The following is a 25,164-nucleotide window of genomic DNA, read 5'->3' as shown; positions in this document are numbered from 1 at the left end:
CACGTGGTACCATGACGCTACATGTGACGTCAGCGGCGGTGTGGGCGGGATAGGAAGTGAACGCTACCTAGGAACTAGACGCTACATTCTTGGTGCGCTTAATACCTCGCCGCCTTGCCTCAGTCGGGCCCTACTGTCACATTTGGGCTGCCTGTCCCATAATATGTGATCCACATACAGGCATGAAAAGGTAGGTAGTGGCCTCCCCTTGGCTGAAGCATAGCAAAGGAAACCGTAGCTCGTACCTTATAAACCCCAGGGTGCGAATAATCTTGTATATACAGCTGCTTAGATTCAGCCTTGCCTGACTCCGCACACACACACACACACGCACACACATATTCTTCTTTCCCACATGATTAGGCACACATTAAAGTTCAGAATACAGAAGCAGCAATTTATTTTACATTTGTGCAATTAAGAAAATTTTATTTGGGTTAAAGTGGCATTGGAAAACCTGCTGTGTTGCACAATTCAACCAAACTATACAGGTTAGCAGCATTATACAATCAATCATAGTTTAGTGGTAGCTTTAGGTTTCCCACCACATTTTGGTAGCACCAAGACACTTGTTTGCTGTGATTGTTAGTGCCAAAGAAATGGGCTAGAGAGTTTTTAAGCAGAAAAAAATATTTGAAAACTGCAAATAACATTAGTTATACAATTTTATAGGGATTCCCCATAATGAGCAAGTCAGGTCAGCATTATGGCACTGGTGAGGCAAGGCCAATGTCCACTCCTTGCTCCAGTAGTTCTGTTAGGGCTGAATGTATTAGGCCTGCCAGGTAGACATTCCAGGGATGATAAGGAAAACAGACTGGCTTAACAAAATCTATAACTTCATTTGTTGCTTTTGCTTCCTCACACCCTTAACAATCTTTCAGGCGAGCATAGGTGCAAGTGCTATGGCCGCACCCATGGTCCTGTGAACTTAGGTAATTAGGAACTTTCAACATACGCAAAAAAGATGTGCAATGGTAAAGGGGTAATTCAGAATCATATAGTGAGGTGGATATTAGTATCCTTTATATAAAACCAAAATATTCTGCAGCACTTTACAGAGATTATACCTCATTTACATCATTTCCTGGGACTCTACTTAAATCCCTATCGCATTTATGCACACTGTGCCTTTTTGGTGTGTGGAAGAAAATCCACACAAGCACATAATGGGGTTAAAGGGGAAGGAAAGGCTAATAAAGAGTTAATCTCAAGCTGCAGGCATACCTTCAGTTGTCTCAATAGTGCCCTTAAGTCTCCCCATATTTCACCTGTTCAGAAGATCTGAAGCCAAACAGGAAGAAAAAACGCTGAGCTGTGTAAAGAAGACTCCCAGAATGCATTGCACCTGCACAGACACTACGACCAGCTAACGAGTAAGCGCATGCGCACTGAACATACCCTGTGAGCGCGCTTTCCATATAACAAGCAGGAGCAGCTGGGGCTGAGTAGATGCGTGCTCGCATCTAGGGGGAGGGAAAAGGTTTGCGCATGCGCATTTCCTTATGGATATCCAACATGGTGGCCGCAATAGAAGAAATACAGCGGTTTAGAAAATCAAGAAGTGCAGGCAATATACTGGCTTTCCAGATAAAAAAAGGTAGCGATCAGCTACAGGGACATGAGGCCTTTCCAGTTATGGGGTCGCTTTACTAACCCTTTCCTTCTCCTTTAAGATCTATATCCATATAATCAGTCTCAGGCTGGGACTCAAAATAGGCCCTGGCATTTCAAGTACACAGAGGCCCAAACAGCCTTTCACCAGTCCAATAAATAGTGACTGTCTATGGCATCATTTAGCAGTCCCTCTGGTATATAGCAAGTACTGTAGATTTCCAGTAGTGGTCTGCAAATTCAGCATTGCATTCAACTCCTATTTTACCCAGATTCTGTTCAGGCTGGGCCCCATCCACTTATTTGATCTCCACTTGGTGGGGGTTCTGTTTGGAAACGTCTACTTGCAGATTTGGACCTGCCATCTGGAATTGTATAGCTGTAGAAAGCAAGGATTCACAGGAGGGTCAGCGCAATATTGGCATCTTCTCTGCCAGCTATTGCGCATAGGTTCAAAACAGTGAAACCAACCCACTCGGCCGTGGCCTAGACAGGCTACAATATATTTTATTTGTTTATTTTATTTGAGTTACTGTACACTTTTAAGGCTTGTGGCATAAGGATCGTTTTGACTGCCACTGTACCATCACAGAAAACAGCAACGTTAAGTGATCAACTGTTATTTCTTTCTATAGTGAAGAATGGGAAATGCTCTGCTATGGTAGAGCTTTTGGCGACATTGCTCAGAAATGCTTGTTTTGGCATTTGAGTGGTAGTTGCTTTTCATGTCTGTGTCATGTGTGTGATAGAGCATTTCTTTTAAGAGCACCTTCATGTCCTCCCACTATGCACTGACTGGCTCAGACTGATACTGCATTAGTGTCCTTATACTTTTATATCTACTTTACTAATTTGCAGTTGTCTGCTGATGCACCTACACTTTGCCAACATTGTGTATTAGTAGCTGAAGCTTAAAGCTTACCATAAATTTTTTACAGTGCACTTAACCATGTAAAATAGAAGGAAGTGCTTTTATTTTAATACCTTTGGGTTCAAATATGTCCATAACAGCTTGAAAACTGTGCTCTACCCAAACCTTATGCCAGCTTCCCATTTAGACTCTTCAGTATGTAGCTTTGGGCCTCTGCCTCCATTGACTTCAATGGCACAACCTCACCTACTTAAAGGGAAGTGAATATGCATTGAGTGGGTGGGGCTTAGCAATGTCACAGGCAGTCCATTCCTGCTCTACTGCCCCCCCCTGCAGCACAAGCAGAGAAACACAGGAGTAAAGCCTGTCAGTCAGTGCTGTGACCACTTTGTTTCATTTCACTCTGGCAAATGCTTTCAAAACATCTTTCATTTTGAGGGCAGTTGAATATTATAACCGAATATGAACTTTATATAAAATGTCTCCTTTAAAAAATGTCCTATGATTTTTTTAAACCTTGCTTATATCCTTTTTTTTACAGAGCATTAGATTTTTTAAAATATAAGCAAATGTTATAGTAGGCATGCCTTGCAGTGTCTTGGCACTAGTGACAATATTGACACTTTGCTGCCCAAATATTTAAAGGCAACATCTATGAAGAAAGTAAAATAGTTAACTGTGACATTTTTTGAAAAAAAAAAAAAAAAAAAAAAAAAGATTTGATGTTACCCTATATCCAGTGTTTCTCAATCCTAGGCTTTTTAATTGCTTTGTTAAAGTTTGTCTTTTCATTTCCCTAGGTTTGCACTTTAAATGATGAACAGCAAAATTTTGCCATTTTTTGAGGTTACCTACTTTTAGCCTTACTCCCCCGTTTTTACCCAAAAAAGTTAACCTTCACAATGGCAAGCAAAAAAGAACCTCCGTTTTTTAATGAAGATAACATTGGATCTTTTCCCTGCAAACTACCTTTTTATGAGACAATGGAGCTATTTATTGAAACTCTTACTGGGACCTGTTTTGAGCTTCGAGTGTCGCCCTATGAGACCGTGGCTTCCGTAAAATCAAAAATCCAAAGACTGGAAGGTACTAAACCTTGTGTTTGACTTAATGCTTTTTTCACATAATAGTGTTGATTCACTAAAGTGCCATAAGCGTTATCGCATGCTTTTTTGTGTTAAAATTGACGCGGAAAATAACGCTCAATTCACTAAAGTATTATCACGTGCATTAAATACCGCATGATCGCAAGGCGTTAATTTTAATGCATTGCATTAATTCTTGCATAGAAATAATACTAACGCATGATTCACAAACACATAAGAAGCGTTAGACGCGCTAAATATCGCATTAGTCTGTGTGAAAATTAACACCTACTTGGGGCAGGCGGTACTTGAAAGAAAATTGTGGTTTGTGAGCTTTTGGCAACACAATATGGACTTTGCAGTGGGCCCTAGAGTGATGCAGCCTCCAGTTTTCAGGGGAATGGTCATTTGCAGAAAAGTAGTTTTACGAACGTAATGGTTACGTGTGTTAAATCATGCGGTAATATAGCAAGCGACAAAATATATCGTGCGCAGCGGGAATTAACGCACGCGCGGAAAATAACACAAGAAAAATGCTCATTGCGACTTAAATAACGCAAACAACATTGAGTCTTAATTAACGCAAGCACCCTATAGTGAATCGTGCATTAAGTCGCAAAAAATAAGAATCGATAAAATTTTTTAATGCATGCTATAATTAGCGCTCAAAATATCGACCTTTAGTGAATCAACCCTAATGTCTGTTTAGGTTTTAAAACCTGTTTTCTGTGCGTCTTGTGTTTTGTTGAATTCAAAATCAAAACCGCTTTAGCTTATGCTGTTCCAGGCCAGAAAACTATGAAACCCACAAGCAAATTGTGTAACAATTGGTTGGCCTAAAATGATGAAACCTACTCCAAACCTGCTTAAGAGGTTAGGAACTTGAATTACACACAGACAGTTAACCTAATATGTAATAATAGACATAATGTTTTCCCATGTACAGTACATCATAGCAACCGATAAGATATATTTTTTTGGTTGCTGGATTTGGGCCTGTTTTGGCTACCATTTGGGTGCAATTGGGCTGATCCTATCATTGGCCCAGAAGGATCATACAGAAGGGCAAAGAGGCATGTTGGGTAAGGACTAGATCAACACGTTGATGGGGTTCTCATCAGATCTGGAAATCAAAGCTGCATAATTGATATCTGTTTTTGGCCAGATATCAGACACAGAGGGTCATTGATAGGCTCATTACACAGCCAATAAGCTGCCAACTCAGTCTGGAAAGTTTGAGTCGGTCGGTAGGTGGCCATCTTAAAGTGTTTCTGCTATTTTTAGACTGTAGTGTTAACTTTTTTTTTTTTTCCCTAACGTAATTTAGCATGCAGTTGCATAGGTTTGAAACATTTTTTTTATGATAATGAAATTGTAAATAATGGAGAAAAATGGTAGTTAGTTAAAAATCCTGGTGAGCGCCCCATTCAAGCAGCAGACTTCTGGTTAAAAAACAAAACCCTGGAACTCCTAGTAGCCAGTTTCCATTATAGTGTATGACAGTGCTGTCCAACTTCTGTTGTACCGAGGGCCGGAATTTTTCCGACCTACGTGGTGGAGGGCCGATAATGGAAGCCAGTTTTGACCACTCCCCTTTTTGAAACCGCACCCACTTGAAACCACACCCATGTTATCACCTGACCATACCCATATTAATGGTTGTAGTACAGCAAAAACCTGCCATACTCTGCCTGCCCTACCCTGCCTGTGTGCCATACTCTGCCTGCCCTACCCTGCCTTTGTGTGTGCCATACTCTGCCTGCCCTACCCTGCCTTTGTGTGTGCCATACTCTGCCTTCCCTACCCTGCCTGTGTGTGCCATACTCTGCCTGCCCTACCCTGCCTGCGTGCCATACTTTCACTGTGTGTGCCATTCTTGGCTGGTTTGTGCCATACTTGGCCTGTGTGTGCCATACTCTGCCTGCCCTACCCTGCCTGTGTGTGCCATACTCTGCCTTTCCTACCCTGCCTGTGTGTGCCATACTCTGCCTTCCCTACCCTGCCTGCGTGTGCCATACTTTCACTGTGTGTGCCATTCTTGGCTGGTTTGTGCCAAACTTGGCCTGTGTGTGCCATACTCTGCTTGCCCTACTCTGCCTGTGTGTGCCATACTCTGCCTTCCCTACCCTGCCTGCGTGTGCCATACTTTCACTGTGTGCGCCATTCTTGGCTGGTTTGTGCCAAACTTGGCCTGTGTGTGCCATACTCTGCCTTCCCTACTCTGCCTGTGTGTGCCATACTCTGCCTTCCCTACCCTGCCTGCGTGTGCCATACTTTGACTGTGTGTGCCATTCTTGGCTGGTTTGTGCCAAACTTGGCCTGTGTGTGCCATACTCTGCTTGCCCTACCCTGCCTGTGTGTGCCATACTCTGCCTTCCCTACCCTGCCTGTGTGTGCCATACTCTGCTTGCCCTACCCTGCCTGTGTGTGCCATACTCTGCCTTCCCTACCCTGCCTGTGTGTGCCATACTCTGCCTTCCCTACCCTGCCTGTGTGTGCCATACTCTGCCTTCCCTACCCTGCCTGTGTGTGCCATACTCTGCCTTCCCTACCCTGCCTGTGTGTGCCATACTCTGCCTTCCCTACCCTGCCTGTGTGTGCCATACTCTGCCTTCCCTACCCTGCCTGTGTGTGCCATACTCTGCCTTCCCTACCCTGCCTGTGTGTGCCATACTCTGCCTTCCCTACCCTGCCTGTGTGTGCCATACTCTGCCTTCCCTACCCTGCCTGTGTGTGCCATACTCTGCCTTCCCTACTCTGCCTGTGTGTGCCATACTCTGCCTGCCCTACCCTGCCTGTGTGTGCCATACTCTGCCTTCCCTACTCTGCCTGTGTGTGCCATACTCTGCTTGCCCTATGATGCCCGTGTGTATGGCACACACAGGCAGCCTACAGTGACACAATGCTGGCACTGCTCCTACAGTCTGCACAATAACTATATATTAAAAAACTTTTTAATTGCAGTACCACCTCAGTATATGTTCTTTTTGTAGTGTGCAGGGATTATTTGTGGGTTTCTACTGCTCCTGAGTTGTGAACAGGGGAACAATGATTACAGCCTGAGCCTGAGGTGTGAACACTGCAGGGGGTGAACAATGCAGAGATTAAAAGGTGTGAACAGTACAGGGGATTACATATTAAAACAATACAGCCTGATTACAGCCTGAATCTGAGGTGAGAACCATGCAAGGGGGGGCAGTTAATCACAGTACTGATACCATTTAAAGCTTACACAAGAGTAAGCCATCAAAGCAGCCAGACAGGTGGGGGGCCACACAGAGGGGGGTCGGCCCGCGGGCCGCCAGTTGGACAGCACTGGTGTATGATAACCATCACTGTTATCATACAGTTGGACAGCACTGGTGTATGATAACCATCACTGTAGCATGCACCAACTAGACTGCATTGCATGTCATGGCCTAAGATGACTTTTAATTTATCTTGCAACTTTCTCTTCCTTTAAAGGGGTAGTTAACCTTTAAACTACATTTCAGTTTGCTATAAATAGTGATATTCTGAAACAGTTTGCAGTTGGTCTTTATTTTATGTATTTTTTTGTGTTTATTTAGCTTTTTTTTTTTTTTTTTTTTTTAATTTTTTGTTTCTTTTAAACTTTTCTTGTCTCCGAGAAATTCACCAGCTATATGGTTGCTATGATACAATTTAATGTGTCAGCCAGTGGTTAGTATGAGAGACTGGGAGATGAAAAGGGCAGGGTGTGAATAAAAAAAATTGACACACCCCCTCATATCTCCCACTACTAACTAGACTGTTTTCAAAGGGCAAATAATGTTAAAATGCACAAGGACATTAGCAGTAAGGCGCTTATGTAGAACTGTTTAAACTTCACTGTGCAGCTTTATGGTGCTTCTAAGAGTCAAAACTGATCCACAGCTTCTCTGTTACCTCAATAGTTGGATAATATCAACTAGTTTTAGGTCTGTCATCAGAAGCTTTGGGGCCCCATACAAGTTATTTATATGGAACCCCCTATGAACACAAGCAGCAGTACCAACTTTTTTGCAACACCTTTTTGTATGCAATATAAACTGCTGATGTTACTCTGTAATAAGCAGTTCATATTAACAGTTTGTGGACAAACATGCTAATTAAGGGTAAGTTTATTGGGGGGCAGTGGAGTTTACCCTAAGGTTAAACCATACATTCCTTAATGCCCATGTTCCGGCTCTCATTGCTTGATATGGAAGTTACATAAGTTTTTGCATAAATTTAGTAAACTGCATAAGTTTAGGGGCTCAAAGATCTTGCTGGGGGGCCTAGTAGCCAGTAGTAAACAGTAACTAGTAGTAGTAGTTCATGAAAACAGTAAAGTTAATAACTATTTTAATTTTAATTGGGGGGGTCAGTGGCTTTAATAAGTTATGTAAGTTTCTTTCTAAGGAAAGATGGCAGATTCAACTTATTACAAATACCCTAAAGTTCTTTTGCATAGAACTAGAAGTTTGGTGAACAGGGCAGGTAATTAAAGGTAGCATAGGAGAGCTGCTGAGTATCTATTTATTGACTATTGGTTAATTATATACCTTTCCTTCTTTAATTGCAAGCTGGAAGGAAGCAAAACTGGAAGGCAGATTTTTCCAAAAACTATGAAAATGAAAACCAGTTGCATAGTTGCTAAGAAAAGGACTATATCAGCACTGGATAAGGACCTTTAAACAGCACAGTTGATATACACTGTGGTGAAAAGTACACCTACAGTGGAGGAAATAATTATTTGACCCCTCACTGATTTTGTAAGTTTGTCCAATGACAAAGAAATGAAAAGTCTCAGAACAGTATCATTTCAATGGTAGGTTTATTTTAACAGTGGCAGATAGCACATCAAAAGGAAAATCGAAAAAATAACTTTAAATAAAAGATAGCAACTGATTTGCATTTCATTGAGTGAAATAAGTTTTTGAACCCCTACCAACCATTAAGAGTTCTGGCTCCCACAGAGTGGTTAGACACTTCTACTCAATTAGTCAACCTCATTAAGGACACCTGTCTTAACTAGTCACCTGTATAAAAGACACCTGTCCACAGAATCAATCAATCAAGCAGACTCCAAACTCTCCAACATGGGAAAGACCAAAGAGCTGTCCAAGGATGTCAGAGACAAAATTGTAGACCTGCACAAGGCTGGAATGGGCTACAAAACCATTAGCAAGAAGCTGGGAGAGAAGGTGACAACTGTTGGTGCGATTGTTCGAAAATGGAAGGAGCACAAAATGACCATCAATCGACCTCGCTCTGGGGCTCCACGCAAGATCTCACCTCGTGGGGTGTCAATGATTCTGAGAAAGGTGAAAAAGCATCCTAGAACTACACGGGAGGAGTTAGTTAATGACCTCAAATTAGCAGGGACCACAGTCACCAAGAAAACCATTGGAAACACATTACACCGCAATGGATTAAAATCCTGCAGGGCTCGCAAGGTCCCCCTGCTCAAGAAGGCACATGTGCAGGCCCGTCTGAAGTTTGCCAATGAACACCTGAATGATTCTGTGAGTGACTGGGAGAAGGTGCTGTGGTCTGATGAGACCAAAATAGAGCTCTTTGGCATTAACTCAACTCACTGTGTTTGGAGGAAGAAAAAGGCTGCCTATGACCCCCAAAACACCGTCCCCACCGTCAAGCATGAGGGTGGAAACATTTTGCTTTGGGGGTGTTTTTCTGCTAAGGGCACAGGACAACTTATTCGCATTAACGGGAAAATGGACAGAGCCATGTATCGTGAAATCCTGAACGACAACCTCCTTCCCTCTGCCAGGAAACTGAAAATGGGTCGTGGATGGGTGTTCCAGCACGACAATGACCCAAAACATACAGCAAAGGCAACAAAGGAGTGGCTCAAGAAGAAGCACATTAAGGTCATGGAGTGGCCTAGTCAGTCTCCGGACCTTAATCCAATAGAAAACCTATGGAGGGAGCTCAAGCTCAGAGTTGCACAGAGACAGCCTCGAAACCTTAGGGATTTAGAGATGATCTGCAAAGAGGAGTGGACCAACATTCCTCCTAAAATGTGCGCAAACTTGGTCATCAATTACAAGAAACGTTTGACCTCTGTGCTTGCAAACAAGGGTTTTTCCACTAAGTATTAAGTCTTTTTTTGTTAGAGGGTTCAAAAACTTATTTCACTCAATGAAATGCAAATCAGTTGCTATCTTTTATTTAAAGTTATTTTTCCATTTTCCTTTTGATGTGCTATCTGCCACTGTTAAAATAAACCTACCATTGAAATGATACTGTTCTGAGACTTTTCATTTCTTTGTCATTGGACAAACTTACAAAATCAGTGAGGGGTCAAATAATTATTTCCTCCACTGTATATAAATTCTGAGGCACACTGATACATGTAAAGTGCTAAAAAGGAATTTCTGTATTAACTTAAAATTTCTTGTTATATGTGAAGCATTTCTGTGAGTGTGGTACAGCTTGTGACACAGAGCTGACATTTGGAACACTGGCCAGTAATTATAGCTTGTTCTTCCATAGCTATTTGTCATTGTTTAGCACATGCTAATTATTGTGCTGTCGCTATGGGGAATTCTGTAAACAGCCAATGCATGCAGAATATCTGCGTTACTTACCACCTGCAAAGCTGCAGTCAGTCTAGCAAATAACTCTGACTAAAGTTCATGGATTATGTTCCTTCACCCCTAGCACCATCAATGGCCGCCTCTTTTAAAAATGGTAGCATCTTTTCTCCCACTGTGTTTCAATTACCACCTGTCACTATATATATTATCCATTTCCATCATTTCTATCAAGATGTATCGTAACCCATGTCACCAATATTGTTACCAATTAATATGTAAAAATAAAAATTGATAAAGAGATTATAAAAAAAAATGGTAGCATAAATTAATTTAAATGAAAGTAATAAAGTAATGAACTAAATTACTCATAGCCTAAATTACTCATTGCATTTATAATTCCGTGATCAAAGGGTTTCCCAGACACAAGCATTTCAACATTTCTTGTCAGTTGCGCCAGGCTATTTTGCATTGCTTGCTAAAAGCATGTCTTGCACAAGTAGAACAGATACCCTTGAAAACAGAAGTGAAGTTAGATCCAAATAGTTCTGCTTTTGAGCATTTGGTGCAGAATCCTTGATAGTGCTGTACTTGGATGCATTTCAACTATATGTACAGTGATGTCTAAAATTTTTGCAGTTATTAAGTGGACACTGGCACGCAATGTGCATGGGCAGATGCAGAGAAGCCTTGTGGGTCTGCAAGCCTGAATGCCTGGATAGAACTTAGCCTGTTAGCAAATTTATTCTAAAGTCCCAGATATAGGGTAGAGCAGCTTTTTTTGTGATCATGTATGGTGATTATAGTAAGGAGTAGTTATATAAAGCTAAATTAAATTGAATGCATTTTTGGGAGTAAACTGTTTTATTGTTACAGTGCCACTTTCTGTAGTGGGCATGTAAGTCCTTCAAACACAGCAGATTAGTTTCTATGTCCTATCCAACCTCTGAGCTACCTATGGTTGTGACATTTATAGAGCAAAACTCACATTTTCTGTATATTGTCAAAATAAGATCTTGTATTACAGTTCTTTTTCAAACCTTCTGCTACAGGTTATGTACTTAAAGGAACAGTAACATCAAAAAATTAAAGTGTTTAAAATATAATGTGCTGTTGCTCTGCAAAAAACTCGTGGTTTTGCTACAGAAAAGCTACTATATAAATAAGCTGCTGTGTAGCCATGGGGGCAGCCATTCAAGCTGGAGAAAAGGCACAGGTTACATAGCAGATAACTAGTAGATAAGCCCCATATAATGGGGGTTTATCTGTTATCTGCTAAGTAACCTGTGCCTTTTCTCATTTGAATGGCTGCCCCCATGGCTACACAGCAGCTAACTTATATAAACCATAGTAGTCTTTCTGAGGCAAACACACCAGTTGTAGCAATGCAGGGCCACAGTACATTATATTGTTATTACTTTTATACACTTTCATTTTTTGGTGTTACTGTTCCTTTAACAATGCATGGGGCCACTGAATCTTATCTGCAAAGTCTTTGTTACAATAGAGCTACTTGGTCACAGGTTACAGCTGAAATGCCAAGTGGTGCCTTCATGGTTACGAAACAATGATAAATATACAAAACAAATACACAGTCGTACAGTGATAAGTGAATGTTTGCAGAATTAAAATTAAATGTAATTGTGCTGAGGGATGAGCATAAAAGGGGCGTTTTAACCATGGGACTCATTTTCTCTTGGGGTGTTTTGCCACCCACAGGAACACTCCTCTTACAGGCCTTATTCAGCAAAAGGGATTTTTTTTCATATTGTGAGCAAGCATCTACATGTTTCAGTCCACCTTGGACCATAATCTAGATGAAAATATACAATATATATAATTTAATTACATGCATGTATTGGGTAAAATTGGTCTGATTTGGACCAACAGTTTGGTTGCAGGGGGATTTGTGTAGCACAGTAAGTTGCAGACCACAGTGCAGTTGTCAACTGACAATATTCATTACGAGGTCCAATATTTTCACTGGCATAATCACATATTTTTGGTGTGGTTCAACTGGCTGCCAGTTATTTTCAGGTGAGCCCTAATTTGCAGCTGGGATCTACCAAGATATGAGCATAGTAATCCTCTTTAAATTTTCTCTTGGAAATTATTTCTTTTCTTGCTTTTATGAACTTAAAATCCAGAAAACTACAGAAGAAAATTGTTTATCTGTTTTCTTGTAGGTATTCCTGTTGCCCAGCAGCACTTAATTTGGAACAACATGGAACTAGAGGATGAATGTAGCTTAAGTGATTACAAGTGAGTTAATGGCACCCTTTTGATTTACAGTATTTTGACAGTGACAAGTTTTTCCACTCTGCATGCAGTGTGCCAAGTCGATAAGAAACTATACAATTTGAGCAGAATTTTAAAGGATGAGAGAATTTCACTTAAGAATAACAGTTTTTAAGGCACCCCAGTGAACACAATTGCTTGTTTTTTTCCCATTGGCTCTTTAAAAAAAAAAAAAAAAAAGAACCAATATTATCTTTACAGCTTTCCTGGGATATCCTTGTGGCTGTCCAGGATAGTATAGTAAAATTCCTGATTTTAATATAACACACATGTTCTAGTTTCCAGTTGTTCTATGCTACACATACACCAGTTCTGGACAGTGACAAGGGATTCCTGGGAAAGCAGTAAAGATGGCAGCATCTTAGAAAAGTACCTCAGGCCAGTGTTTTTTGTTTTTGTTATAGAAAAGCAGTGTTATCCAAGGTAACATGACTGACACTATTCTTAAAGCATGTCGGTTCTCTAATGTTATCGAGGCTTCAGCAGTACTGTGACACCTAATTTTACACACCTTTTTGAGCAGACTGATGTTACTTTGCTCAGGAAAGAGATGGCAAAGGGCATTGGAGGCTTCTGATCTCTTTACAGAACACGGCAACATCAGAACACTTCTCTGTTTTCCTTCTGAAGGTATATGACTGTACAGGAACTGACCAGCGGGTGGTAATGTTGTAACAAAATTAATTATATTGGCGGTTAATAAAAATGTAAACCGCTCTGACATAGAAAAAAACACCATGTAATAATGTAATTTGCAAAAGTGCTTAACAAATAACCCTGACCAATTTTACATTATATTTTCTTAAGGCTTATGTATCCTTTAAATGACTGCACACTGGCTTTGCTAGTTAGTAATAGCAGTACCTGCTGGCATGGAGAACCTGGTTATACAAGTCATTCTCTTCCTACGTATTCTCTATGACTATGACACTGCAGAATGTTTTATGCAGTGTGTAAAAACACTGAGAGAATGGGGAACATTTGTTTTTCAAATTATAGCTGATGCTTCTTAATTTCATTTTTGTTCAGTGGTGCAAAGATTTAACTCGTGTTAGTAAGCAATATTTTTTTCCCATTTAAAGCATTTCTGAAGGATGCACTTTGAAAATGGTGTTGGCTATGAGAGGTGGTCCAATTAATACGCGCAGAGGTATGTGCTAAAATTATAACACCAACTATGTATAACAGTAACTTACTAGTAATAATGTTTGGTGTTTGTTTTACTTTCTCCAGTGCCTCTTGAAGACCCAATCAGGGAAATAGCAGAATACATGGATCCTATAAGAGAGGATTTATGGGAAAAAGGCTCTTCAAACAAACAGGTCACCTTCTTGGTGTACCGAGAAGGAGAGCAGTTAAATTTTTTTCGTGTTGTAGACAGAGGTGATGGCACATTGACTCCTCTGTCTGAATCCCTCAGGTAGGATTTTTGATGTATGAAATTTTGGTACTGTTTTGTTTGACATGTATAACCTCTTTTATCAGCTCTAGTGCATAAACCTGTAAAAACACCAGAAATTGTTATACGGAGAAAACATCTCCCATCAGCCTATGGTAAAGAACAGCTAAAGCGCCACAAAGAAGGCTAACATTTTTAAATTTGTGCAAAGGCTGATATACCTGCATTAGGCATATCACAGGTTGTTGCTTACATCTCCTTATGGAGCCTTTTTCTGCCTTTTGCTGTTTAGCATCACAGTAACTGGCACTCGAGCTTACCATTTATTTACCTACAGCAGCCATTAGCACTCTGAGCATGTAACGTGCTATACCGGGATGAATGCTAACCAAGATGCTATGGTAGTGGTGTAGAGTGCACTGGTATGTTTTGGTAGCTCGCTTGTCTTTGTGTTATTATTAGTTGCATATTCTGCATTGCTGTACAATAAATGGATAGTTAAAGAAGGAAAGGGTTTAAAAGTCGACATTTTTTCACCTTTTTGCTGGTACTTTTCGAGCACTCGCTGTTTGTTCTGAGCGCTCGTTTGGCTCTATTGCGACCGCCATGGTGGATCTTTAACTTAGTCCAACATGGGGCCGTGTAAGTTAATGCGCATGCGCAAACCTTCTCCATCCCCTAGGCGCGAGCGCGACCTACTCTACCCCAGCCACTCCTGCTTGTGAGATGGGAAAGCGCGCTCACAGCACAATGTAAATGCGCATGCGCTTCCTGAGTAGCAGGTTGTAGTGTAGTGCAGGAGCGATGCATTCTGGGAATTTTCTTTACACAGCTCAGCGTTTTTTCTTCCTGTTTGGCTTCTGACCTTCTGAACAGGCAAAATATGGGGAAATTTAAGTTGCATTGAGACAACTGAAGGTATGCCTGCAGCTTGAACTTAACTCTTTATTAGCCTTTCCTTCTCCTTTATGCAAATCTGTCCCACTTGGCATTGCTGAAAAATTTGTGAAGCAGTGAAAAACTCAACTGTGAGGTTTTTTTTTTTGCTCACTCCAAATACATTCGCTAATGGCTGTTTCTTTGCCAATGGCACAACGTGAATTCTTGCCTGGCAAAAAAATTCGCTCATCATTGAAAATGAAAGTATATATTAAGCATACAGACGTTACATAGAAAAACGGGCAGTAAATGATGTTAGAGGTGAAGACGTTATTGAATGTCAGTGGTGGTTTGAAACTATCTATACTTTCTTTTAAAGAGGATGGGCTTCTAGAGCACAGAGAGGCACAGAGTTAATGAAAGAAAAAAGTCAAATATGTGTTTTCATTCTCTCTTGCCCCCTGTGTGCATGGTAACCTTCTCAAGTTAATTAACCTTAGCTGTACAGTAAGCTTTTATCTCCCTGATATAGGTATGGACCAACAGACATGTCACTTATTTTACATGATAGCAATAGCAACCAATGATATTTGATTATCGCACAGCTGGGCAATTATTGTCTGCTTACTATTGAATAAGGTGTTTGATGCACAGGATTTGCAACTTTAACCGGAGGCAAAAGGTAGCTTAAGAATTATTAGACATGAGATTGTAAATTCCAGTTTGCCATTGTCCACTGACCGTTACCCTATCAAATTGGGGGGGGGGTGGGGGGGTGAAATTTGGGTACACTGTTACTGTTTTTGTGTTTTCGGTCCACTAATGTAAAAGTATCCAATTAGGAACCACAGTAAGCAAGTGAGGGGTCATTAAGGGACACATACCGTAGGTGCTGGTTTAACATTTTTGCAGGGCAGTGCAAAAATGATGTGTGTTAGCCTAGCTGTATGTATTTGCATTGCCGTACAAATGTTGGCCTGACCATATAATGCCACGACATGTAGGCTTGCACCCAAAACGCTTGTAATGATCAGATATTGAATCCTGAATTATGTAATGCTAATACACAAAAAATTAAGACCGATTCAGGTTTGACAAGGTGTAAAAAAGTGCATATGCAGTGTTTAACAGAGAAAGTTAATGTTTTTGTCCTCCTTGTAGTGGTGCTTCGGTATATAATTTGTATGCAGAAGATGAAGATGAAGCTGAGGGTTCTCCATCTGGCCAACACATTATAGAGAATGCAATCACTATGAACAAAATGAAGTTACTGAAATCCAAGATGGAGAACATGAACCTCAATAAAAAGGTTTCTTTTAAAGAGTGTTTTACTAAATTTTTAACCTGGCCCACTAGGGTTACTAATATAAATGTCTCTAATAAAAATGTAAAACATAATGGTGTTTTTGGATAAGTTTTTTTTTTTTTCATAAGTAGGTATTGCAGAAATTAGAAGAAAAATTAAAATGTCTGAATACAGGCTTTGCAATCATTGTTTTGCTTTTTCCACTTTTTATATTTTAGGAACGACTAAGTTCTAAATTCATAGTAAAAAATGTTATAGTTGATACTGAGGAATTTTTAGGTAAAAAAAAAGCATGTTGATTTGTTATGCTAATTTATGCCAACTTGGTACAATAGACTATAGAACTCTTTTTGTGAAATGTATTTAGAGAAGCTTAATGATCATAAATCCGCTTTTTTTTTTATTAGCAATTTTTTATAGATGTTTGTACCCATCATGTTAAAGTCACTTATCACTTATTTTATATGCCATCTATAGATTATAAACTAAAGAGGTTTTATCTCCATAACATAAAGCATAATTACTATACTTTGTGACTGATATCTGTTCTCTCTCACAGCCCAAGAAAATGGCCAAATTAAAACCAAGACCCCCCATGATACCACGTCCAACAAGTGGTTTAATGTCGTCATCTCGTCATCGGCTTTTAAGGGTTCTCCCCCACATTGGACAGTCTTATCTACCTCCTGGAAATTCACTTTCCTCTGAATCGCCACATACTGCACTTTCTGCCATTGCTGCTGCTACTAGGACAATACCATCAATTGCTGGGGACTATCAAAATAAAGAGGCCAGATGGGAAACTCCTGAAGTGGTTCCTTCCCTTAATAGTGTTTGCTTACCACCTACAGTTTCCCGTGTTGAACTGGAAAATCCAAGATATAATAAAAATAAAGTTCTTCCTCCTGTTGCACATTTAAAGAAAAAAGACATCCTGGCAATGGATGATGACTCCATGTTTCATCAAAATATGGACTTCATGTCTAATGAAGAAAGTTCCCACCCAATAACAGATTCCTTTGATTTTCTAACTGATGTAAGACCTATAGAACCTTTTAGGAATGTTTGCACCATAGGACAGGTAAAGCCTGAATTCAAATTGACAGAGGGAAGAAAAGATCCTTCGGCCACTGAGACTTCTCTTCGACCGGTGTCAAAATCTTTGAATCCTGAAGCAATGGATACTGGAATTAACACTAGTGATTTAAGTCCTGCACGAAGCAAACTTCTTACACCTGTTAATTTCCCTTCTCAAATATCTCATTTGTCCCCACCCAGCCTGCAGTGTCAGTCCAAATGCTTTGAAACTGGAAACTTCAGAACACCTACTTCTCAAAACCTTTTTCGTTCAGTTGAAGCACGTAATATAGCGGATCGCTCATTTTCAAGAACAGCTAGGTTTAGAGGAGTAAAAGTCAATTCTCCAGGAAAACAGTCAGAGGTAATATCCAAGATGGAAGCTAGAGACATCACTGAATTGGCTAATAAGGCTTCTAAAGAGCCTATAGGCTCTCTAAACCATTTGGGATTTTTTGGTTCATTGAGTCGATGCACAAGTCGGGACACTATGCAGAGCTCTACTGCAGAAAGGCCTTCTAAAGCGACTGTTACCCTATCAAACAGCCTTCATTGCCCTCAGGAAGAAAGATTTAAAAAAATACTACCCTCATGCAACGCTGCAGAATTATTTGTTGTGAGTAATGTGCATGAATTTAAGGGTTTATTTGATAAGTAAATGGGTCATAGTAATATTTTGCAGTTATTTTTCTTGATATTAAAGGAGAAGGAAAAGTAAAAACTAATTAAGCTTTATCAGAAAGGTCTAAGTAAATACAGCCATACAGCTGCACTGAGTCCTCTGTCAAAAGATTTGTTGTCTTTGTTTTCCTGTGCCAGAGACACGCAGCTCTCCCCTCTCCTGCTCCCCCCTCCCTCTCTCCCTCAAGAATGCTAAGAACTCACATTCCCCCCCCCTTAGGAATGTGGATCTGAGCCAATTTAGCAGGAAGCGTCCTCATAGTCTAACTAACTGAGCATGTACACTGGTCTTGGTCTCGGTGCAGGAGGCCAGATGGGAAACTTTCTTTACACAGCTCAGTGGTTTTTTCTATGAGGCGTCTGATCATCTGAACGGGAGAAATGTGGGGAGACTTAAGGGCACTATTGAGAGAACTGAAGGTATGCCTGCAGCATGTGATTAACTCTTTATTAGCCTCTCCTTCTCCTTTTAAGCTTTTTTTACAGTCCTAGATGATAGAATGTACTATGTTTTGTTCCTCTGTACCAGCCCAAGGCAACCACAGCCCTTTAGCAGGGAAGATCTGTACCTCCAAAGATGCACCCAGGAGACCCCTATCTTCTTTTTTTGCTGATTTAATGCACATGCTCTGTACTGCTGTCAGTTACTGAGCTTAGGGACTGACTCATAATGTACTGCATATATAGGATATAAATGTCACAATATAAGGCTGATTAGTAATTAACACAAATGATGATTATTGCATAGCTGTGTTCTGCTATGTGTTGTGTTCTGTTGAATTATTACTGTATGAGCTGTGTAAGAGCACAAAGCAATGCAGAAGACAGGACAGACAAAGAGACTGCGTGGGATGAACATCTTTATTTCTGTGCTGTTTTAGCTCTTGCTCTGTCATTTACATTGTGCAAATTCTGTCTGAAAATACCCTCTGCCAGCTCTACATAATTAACAGCCTCCTCCGATTCTCCCGCTTATCAGTGGCAATAAAGTTAGACTCTTTTCCCTGACCCCATTTCAGACCTCCAAACTAAAGGTTTATATATGGGCAAATATTTAGCTGCCAATTCAGGTCCTTCAGACCGATTCAACAGTTTATCTGCCAGTGTATGGGCACCCTCGACCAACATCTGACCTAAAATGGACCAGATCTCGATTGGAGTTTGATTTTCTGGGAACCAGATTGGCTTGTTGATGCAGTCCTTGGTCCGACGGCGCCTATGCCTGCCATTGTTATTCTATTGCTTGGCCCTAGGGTGGGCATATTGGGAGAAGATCTGTTAGTTTGGTTACCTCATTTGGCAACACACTTTCCTAATGATTCATTCTTTACCAGTTTAATTTGATTGTTTTCATTTAATAGTTTGGTAAATAGTTATGGATTGATCAGTCGATTGACCTAGTTATGGACTGAGTCAATTGACCCATGAGTCTTTCATAAATTTCATGTGGCCAGCAAAACAGAAAATATATTTTACAAATGGTTCCCATTAATGGATGCCCTACAAGGTAGAGTGGTCTTTGACATTATTGCAGTTAACCTAGCAATTCATTTTTATTTGCAGCTGATTGAATTTATTTAAACCATTGTAGCTTAGGTGCCCTATAATTTTGCATGAAGGTGTGAGCAAGAGAGCCTTGCTGCTTGCTTTTCATCTTAATTTATCCATTGTTAGTAGAGGAAGTTTAAGTGCACCTTTGTGCCCCTGACCTCAGGTATTAGGTGCTTAGCTGTGTTATTTAAGAAGGGTTACACTGTATAGTGGGTTATAAATTGGCTTACAGCATAGTAGGGTTGTAAATTGGCTTACAGCTTTGTTAGTCTTAAGGCCATTACTTCACACAGGGCAGTGATCTAACTTAGACTGCAGTTTATAGCCATAAGGGAAGATATTTTGCTCACATTTTATATTTATTAATACAAGAGACCTGTAGGATGCAAAATAGTGATTTTATATTCTCTCTTTCTAGTGAGTATTTTTTTTAGGTACCAGATATCTATTGGGTAGGACCCATATACAAGCAAGCTGTCAACTGGGTGTGGAGGGGCTGAGTTGACAGTATGTTGGCACATGTACCGGCAGTTTAAGACTAAAGGTGCCCATACACTATAAGATCCGCTCGCTTGGCGATGTCGCCAAGCGAGCGGATCTTCACCCGATATCCCCACCTACTTTAAAAAAAAATAATCCGATCGTTTGGCCCTGGGGCCAAACGATCGGATTACATTTGAGCTTTATGGGGCAGTCGGTTCGGGGACCGCATCAACGAGCCGATGCGGTCCCCGATCCGACCGAATTTTCTAACCTGGCCGATCGAGATCTGGCCAGATATCGGTCGGCCAGGCAGCTCTGCTCTGCCCATACACGGGCCGATTAGCTGCCGAATCGGTCCAAGGGACCGATATTGGCAGCTATAGTCGGCCCGTGTATGGGCACCTTTAGTATGTTTAAGAATCTTCTTTTTCCTTTGCCAGCTCATGTGGGAAGGAAAAGGGAATACTTCTATAAAATTTAAAAATATATATAATATAATCATGGGATTTGCATGTGTAATTCTATATATACACTACTTTCTTTTACTATTTTTTATTTTAGTCTGCACTTGGCCATGGAGAGACAGAGAGTAATCAAGCCACTGGAAAGGGCCTTGGTAAGGAAGTTAATTGTCCCCACCTTTTTTTTTACATAAGTACAAAATACAATTAAAGAAATACAATCTGTGGTTGATGCAGCTTAAGGATTTGTCATTTTTTCCTTTGACACCCAAAACATGAGATACAGGTTACATTCAGTTAAAGCTAATGTTATGTAACTGGCAAATACACTTATGACTATTGCTGTGCTGTTACCATCCTTATATCTGTAGATTTTAAGTTTGTATAATTGCCTTTTGCCAAGTATGTATTCAGACCTATTTGATTGATGAAAACCTTGCCTCATAAGCCACCCCTGTTAATACAAGGAGCTGAATTTTAATTGTTTTCGCTGGAGATTTGTCTCTCTGCACTTCTGATGTGGCTCCAAGTTCAAGAGGCGGGTGGCATCAGCATTGCCCCTGAACCCCAGTACTTCATATTACATTTTTGTCCTTTTGCAAATTATTTTCAGAAACCACCCCATCAACCCCTCAGCATTGCAAAATACTGTATAGTATTAATAATATTGTTAAAAAATATTATTTTTGTTTTTTTACCCTTTGGTGCAGTGGCTGTTGGTCTTTAGTTAAACCGATAGCTGTTGACTAAAGATGAAAATAAGCAAATATGGAAACACATGGCTTGGGAGTGAGTGACTTAGAGGCAGCATTGGAAATGTAACACTGCTGAGTTGGATAGTTTTACAGAGATAGATACATCATTTTTGGCTAGTAGGGGAAATGGGCAGTCAAAGTAAAAACCTACATTCCAATGTCTAGGCACAGTCACACTAGATCAATGGTCCTGTGGTACACTCCCTACAATCTTTACTCTCGCCTCATTTCCCATCACACCTGTACCCAAGTGTTCTCCTGAATTACATCACCCATCCCCTTGTATATCTGTTCCTGTTGTTTTTTTTTCATATTATTGTCTAACAAACAATATCAGATGCTTAGGAATAATCTTATCTCATAATACAGTATACTTGTCTGCCAGTAAGGTGCATATATACATTTAGACCCATTACAACTGTTCATTTATCATAAGATATGTGTCTGCTCTTTAGCAGTGGATCACTTTTCTATTTTAATTCTGTTTTAGTAGAAGCAACACATCTTTTTGCTCCTGTTAAGTCAACTTTTCGAAGCAAGAAAAAAACAACTAAGAACTGTTTTGTCTGTGGAAAGAAAACTGGATTGGCAACAAGCTTTGAGTGCAGGCGAGTGCAAACACTATATGTCCCAACACTCTGTCCAAAATATTTGTAAAATTGCCATTACAAAAACTACAAGCAGTGAGTTGAATAGGCATTACTTTAAGTGGTTTAAAGTTTTATATAAAACATGTCAAATATTTAAACTAATGACAAGCTGTTTTTATCCAGAAAATGCTCATATGAGGATTGACAGCCTCCATTTACATCACAGGAATGGAGGGGCAGTAGGTATTTATCTGTTGTCTGAAATACACCAACAAAAAATGCTGCATGGGGCATAATTAGTCTTCCCAGAGACACTATTGCCTTAATGGGCACTTAAGCTGACCATCAGGCCTGATATGGCAATCTGTAGATTCTGGCAAATGCCAGAATGGCTGTTGTAAGGTGCCACTGATGTGATGTGTGAATATTTATCAGGCCTGTGGGGGCACTGTTTGGGCCTCTGTGTACCTGATATCCCAGGGCCTGTTTTGAATCTTAGTCCAGACATGCTGGCCATACAGTGGCCAATTAAAGCTGCTGACTTGGCTCCTCCAGAGTCAACAGCTTATTGGACTGCGTATGGGTCCCTCAGGAATGCCAATTAGCCAATCACAGTCCTTATTTGGCATCCCCAAAGATCTTTTTTATGCTTGTGTGTCTCACCAACACTTTTTACATCTGTGAGTGAGGCTCACGAGCATAAAAGGTTGGGAATCCCTGATCTAGATATTAGGCAGGTTTAGAAAATCTCATTGAACGAGGATGCATGTGGATAACCTCACTAAGCTGATCTTTAATTGTATGACCAGCTTTAATGATCTCCCACAAAGTTATTGCTATGAAGGAGGCATGGCATCTGTGTGGTGGAATATAAAAGGAATTGATCTTCTAACAGGCCAGTTGCATATTTAGCTGCAAAAATCTAGGAAGTCCTCTACTTAACCCCTGCCCAGGTGCTGACCCTCTTGTATGCAGGGCTGACAGTTATTACCAGATGTGCACAATTCAAGTGCAAAGATTTGCATCTTAGGTATTAAAACTTGTTGGGTTGTTCCTCTTGTTTGCACTGCGATAGTTCAGTCTTTTAGCCCCAGTCCCGAAATGAGATAATAAAAGGGGCCTGGGCAGTCCCATCATGAGAGGACCTCACTGTTGTGATCCTTGGCCAACAGGATTTTTTAGACAGGTATTAGTCAGACAGACCATTAGTAGACCACTCCCAAGTGCATATGCCACGCACCCTTCTTCATTAAAGCATTATCTCATTGCAGATGTGGAAACAACTTTTGTGCAGCTCATCGCTATGCAGAAACCCATGACTGCACTTATGACTACAAGACAGTGGGAAGAAGGTTACTACAGGAAGCAAATCCTGTCATCAGCGCTCCCAGACTTCCAAAAATCTAACTCTGGAAACTGCTCAGTCTGCACTAATAACAAGAATTGCTAATCATGCATCACTTTTTCTGTGTTTCCATATTAAGGAATGCCAAGGAGTCGGCACCTGCTTTTTTTTTTCTTTTAATAAATAATGTGAATATTCCTTATCTGGTTGCAGTTGGATCATTTTATTATTTAAATTGAAAAATAGTGGTTTTAAAATGGTTTCACTCGTTGATTTACCTTTGTTATGTGTTTTATATTGGAGAGAATGCTGTTTCATTAGACAAGTCTTACAAAAGATGCACTTTACTGAATAATTATTACTGAATAATCAGAGGCAATGGGGGGAAGGGGTCTTGTATTCCCGTTGTGTTTTTGTATTGTCTTTTTTTTCTGTTTGTTTAAATTATTTCTGTAATACTTCCGGCACAACGCTGTATGCTAAACAGCAAGCAAAAATATTACTATACCGACTGTGTCCTTTAGTATTCCTATTCTTTTGTAAACCAACCTTTATACATGTCACAAATGTTTTTTTTTAAAATATTGATTGCTGTAAAAATATCTAATAAATATTGTCTTTTACAATTAATTGTATTTGTATTAATGAAATGATTCTATTTCAAAATTTATAGTTTATTATTAAAAAGGTTTGAATCTGCAAATTGATATTTATAATTATTACCAGGAAAGGACCAGAATACAAATTGCATACAAATACTGTCTGATAACGTAATTTGTTTTTATTGCATACTTTAAAATAACACAACAGATAGTGAAAAGAGAAGAAGGGAAGAAAAGCACAAGAAGAAGCAGGAGACTGGCTAGTCGGTTTGCAAATCGGAGAACTCATCTTGTAGTTCTAGCAGGTGATAGAAGCCAAAATGCATCTTCATATCAACTTTTAGTATGATGCAGACAGTGATATTTGAAGTCAATTTGCTGTTGGTCTTCATTTTGTATTCCTTGTGGTTCTCTTAATTATTTAGCTATTTGTTCTGCTGCTATCTAATTGTTAGGGTCTAATTTATCATCCAGGCAGTGGTTTGAATGAGAAACTGGAAGATAATTATTAAAGGGCCTTGATAGAAATTCTAATCTTTATCTTTCAAAGCTGGAAAAAGGAGCAAGATAGTTAACCGTTTAATTGCCAAACACGTACACCATACGTGCTGGCAGAAAAAGGCTCTATCTGCCAAGCATGTACCATGTACGTTTTTGGGCAGATAGAGGTTTCTGTCTGCAGAGGTGGCTGAGCGATGACAGCCTCCTTGGCAACTATTATACACAACCATTAATTTGCACAATTTTTGTGGGGTTTTTTTGCATTTTTAACCCTGCATTATTGTTCCCAGTCTGTTTTTATCATAGCATTGCAGATTGGTACTTTGGTGTAGAAAGAAGTCCTTACCTATTTTGAATTGATTAGAAAGTGTGTGGTTTTCTGGGGGTTTCTGTAAAGTTAGGGGGTCTTACGACACAATACGCAGTCATGGGGGCTCTTTTTGCAGGCAAGAAAGTTCATATGCACTATTTTTCATTTGGAGTCCGTACATATGACATACTTTGATAAACCTATGCATATTGGGCACCGAACTGTTCAGTAAATCTCTGGCATTCATATTTAGGGTGATGTGTAATTGTATGCAAGAAATTCTGTGAAATAAATGCGGCATATTGCAACAGTTTTAGGCAATTTTCAGAAAAATCATAAAAACAGATAACTTTAGGAAAGCTTTACTTTTATGAGAAAGGTGTCTTTACCCATGTTGGATTCACAATGTGTACTTTTCAAAGTACAGACCTCTGGAATTCATATTTGGGTGATGTGCCTTTGTATGTAAGAAACTGTTCAAGATAAATGAGGTGAACTGCAACATTTTTAGGTAATTTTAGAAATGCTATCAAAACTGTTACGAAAGCTTTGCCATTTGGCCAGTGACCATTTGCACCAGCTCCAAGGTAGGAGATTGGGCGTGGAGTGTGACTTTATAGGCCAGTGGCAGGGCGCATCAGGATGGGAGGCTGGGTGAGTTTGCTACTCTGCTCCAGGCCCCTTGAAGATTTTTTTGCAGGGGGACCTGGCACAGAGTAGTTTTGGCACTGCGTTTGGTAGTTTGGGGTAGAAAGAATTATTTCGCCAATCCTGATTTGTCTGAATGAGTACTTTCCAAAAATATATGGTTTTCAGG

General features: G+C 40.0%; 1 protein-coding gene across 2 annotated transcripts; it reads left to right on the top strand.

Annotated features, from left to right (window-relative positions):
* On the top strand, nt 1–23,564 carry zfand4 (zinc finger, AN1-type domain 4). Of its 2 annotated transcripts, none has more exons than XM_012966841.1 (10): nt 1–190; nt 3,286–3,571; nt 12,296–12,371; nt 13,490–13,557; nt 13,641–13,827; nt 15,847–15,994; nt 16,551–17,684; nt 20,345–20,399; nt 21,493–21,607; nt 22,861–23,564. In XM_012966841.1, the coding sequence occupies exons 2-10, from the start codon at nt 3,388–3,390 to the stop codon at nt 22,994–22,996; spliced, it is 2,103 nt and encodes a 700-aa protein (XP_012822295.1). In that variant the 5' UTR covers nt 1–190; nt 3,286–3,387; the 3' UTR covers nt 22,997–23,564. The 2 variants fall into 2 exon arrangements, with proteins under 2 accessions (XP_012822295.1, XP_012822294.1); XM_012966840.1 differs by having other exon boundaries at nt 21,490–21,607.
* The last annotated feature ends 1,600 nt before the right edge of the window (nt 23,565–25,164 follow it).

This window comes from Xenopus tropicalis, chromosome 7, assembly GCF_000004195.4.
Source record: "Xenopus tropicalis strain Nigerian chromosome 7, UCB_Xtro_10.0, whole genome shotgun sequence".
Lineage (NCBI taxonomy): Eukaryota > Metazoa > Chordata > Amphibia > Anura > Pipidae > Xenopus > Xenopus tropicalis.
This window is presented reverse-complemented; position numbering and strand designations above follow the sequence as displayed.

What these genes read in the sequence shown, in the direction of transcription:
- zfand4 (XM_012966840.1), top strand. Translation starts at nt 3,388, where the DNA reads ATGGCAAGCAAAAAAGAACCTCCGTTTTTTAATGAAGATAACATTGGA. An exon ending in AAAAATCCAAAGACTGGAAG is followed by an intron (nt 3,572 to 12,295) that starts GTACTAAACCTT and finishes GTTTTCTTGTAG; the next exon opens with GTATTCCTGTTGCCCAGCAG. An exon ending in GCAACAAGCTTTGAGTGCAG is followed by an intron (nt 21,608 to 22,860) that starts GCGAGTGCAAAC and finishes ATCTCATTGCAG; the next exon opens with ATGTGGAAACAACTTTTGTG.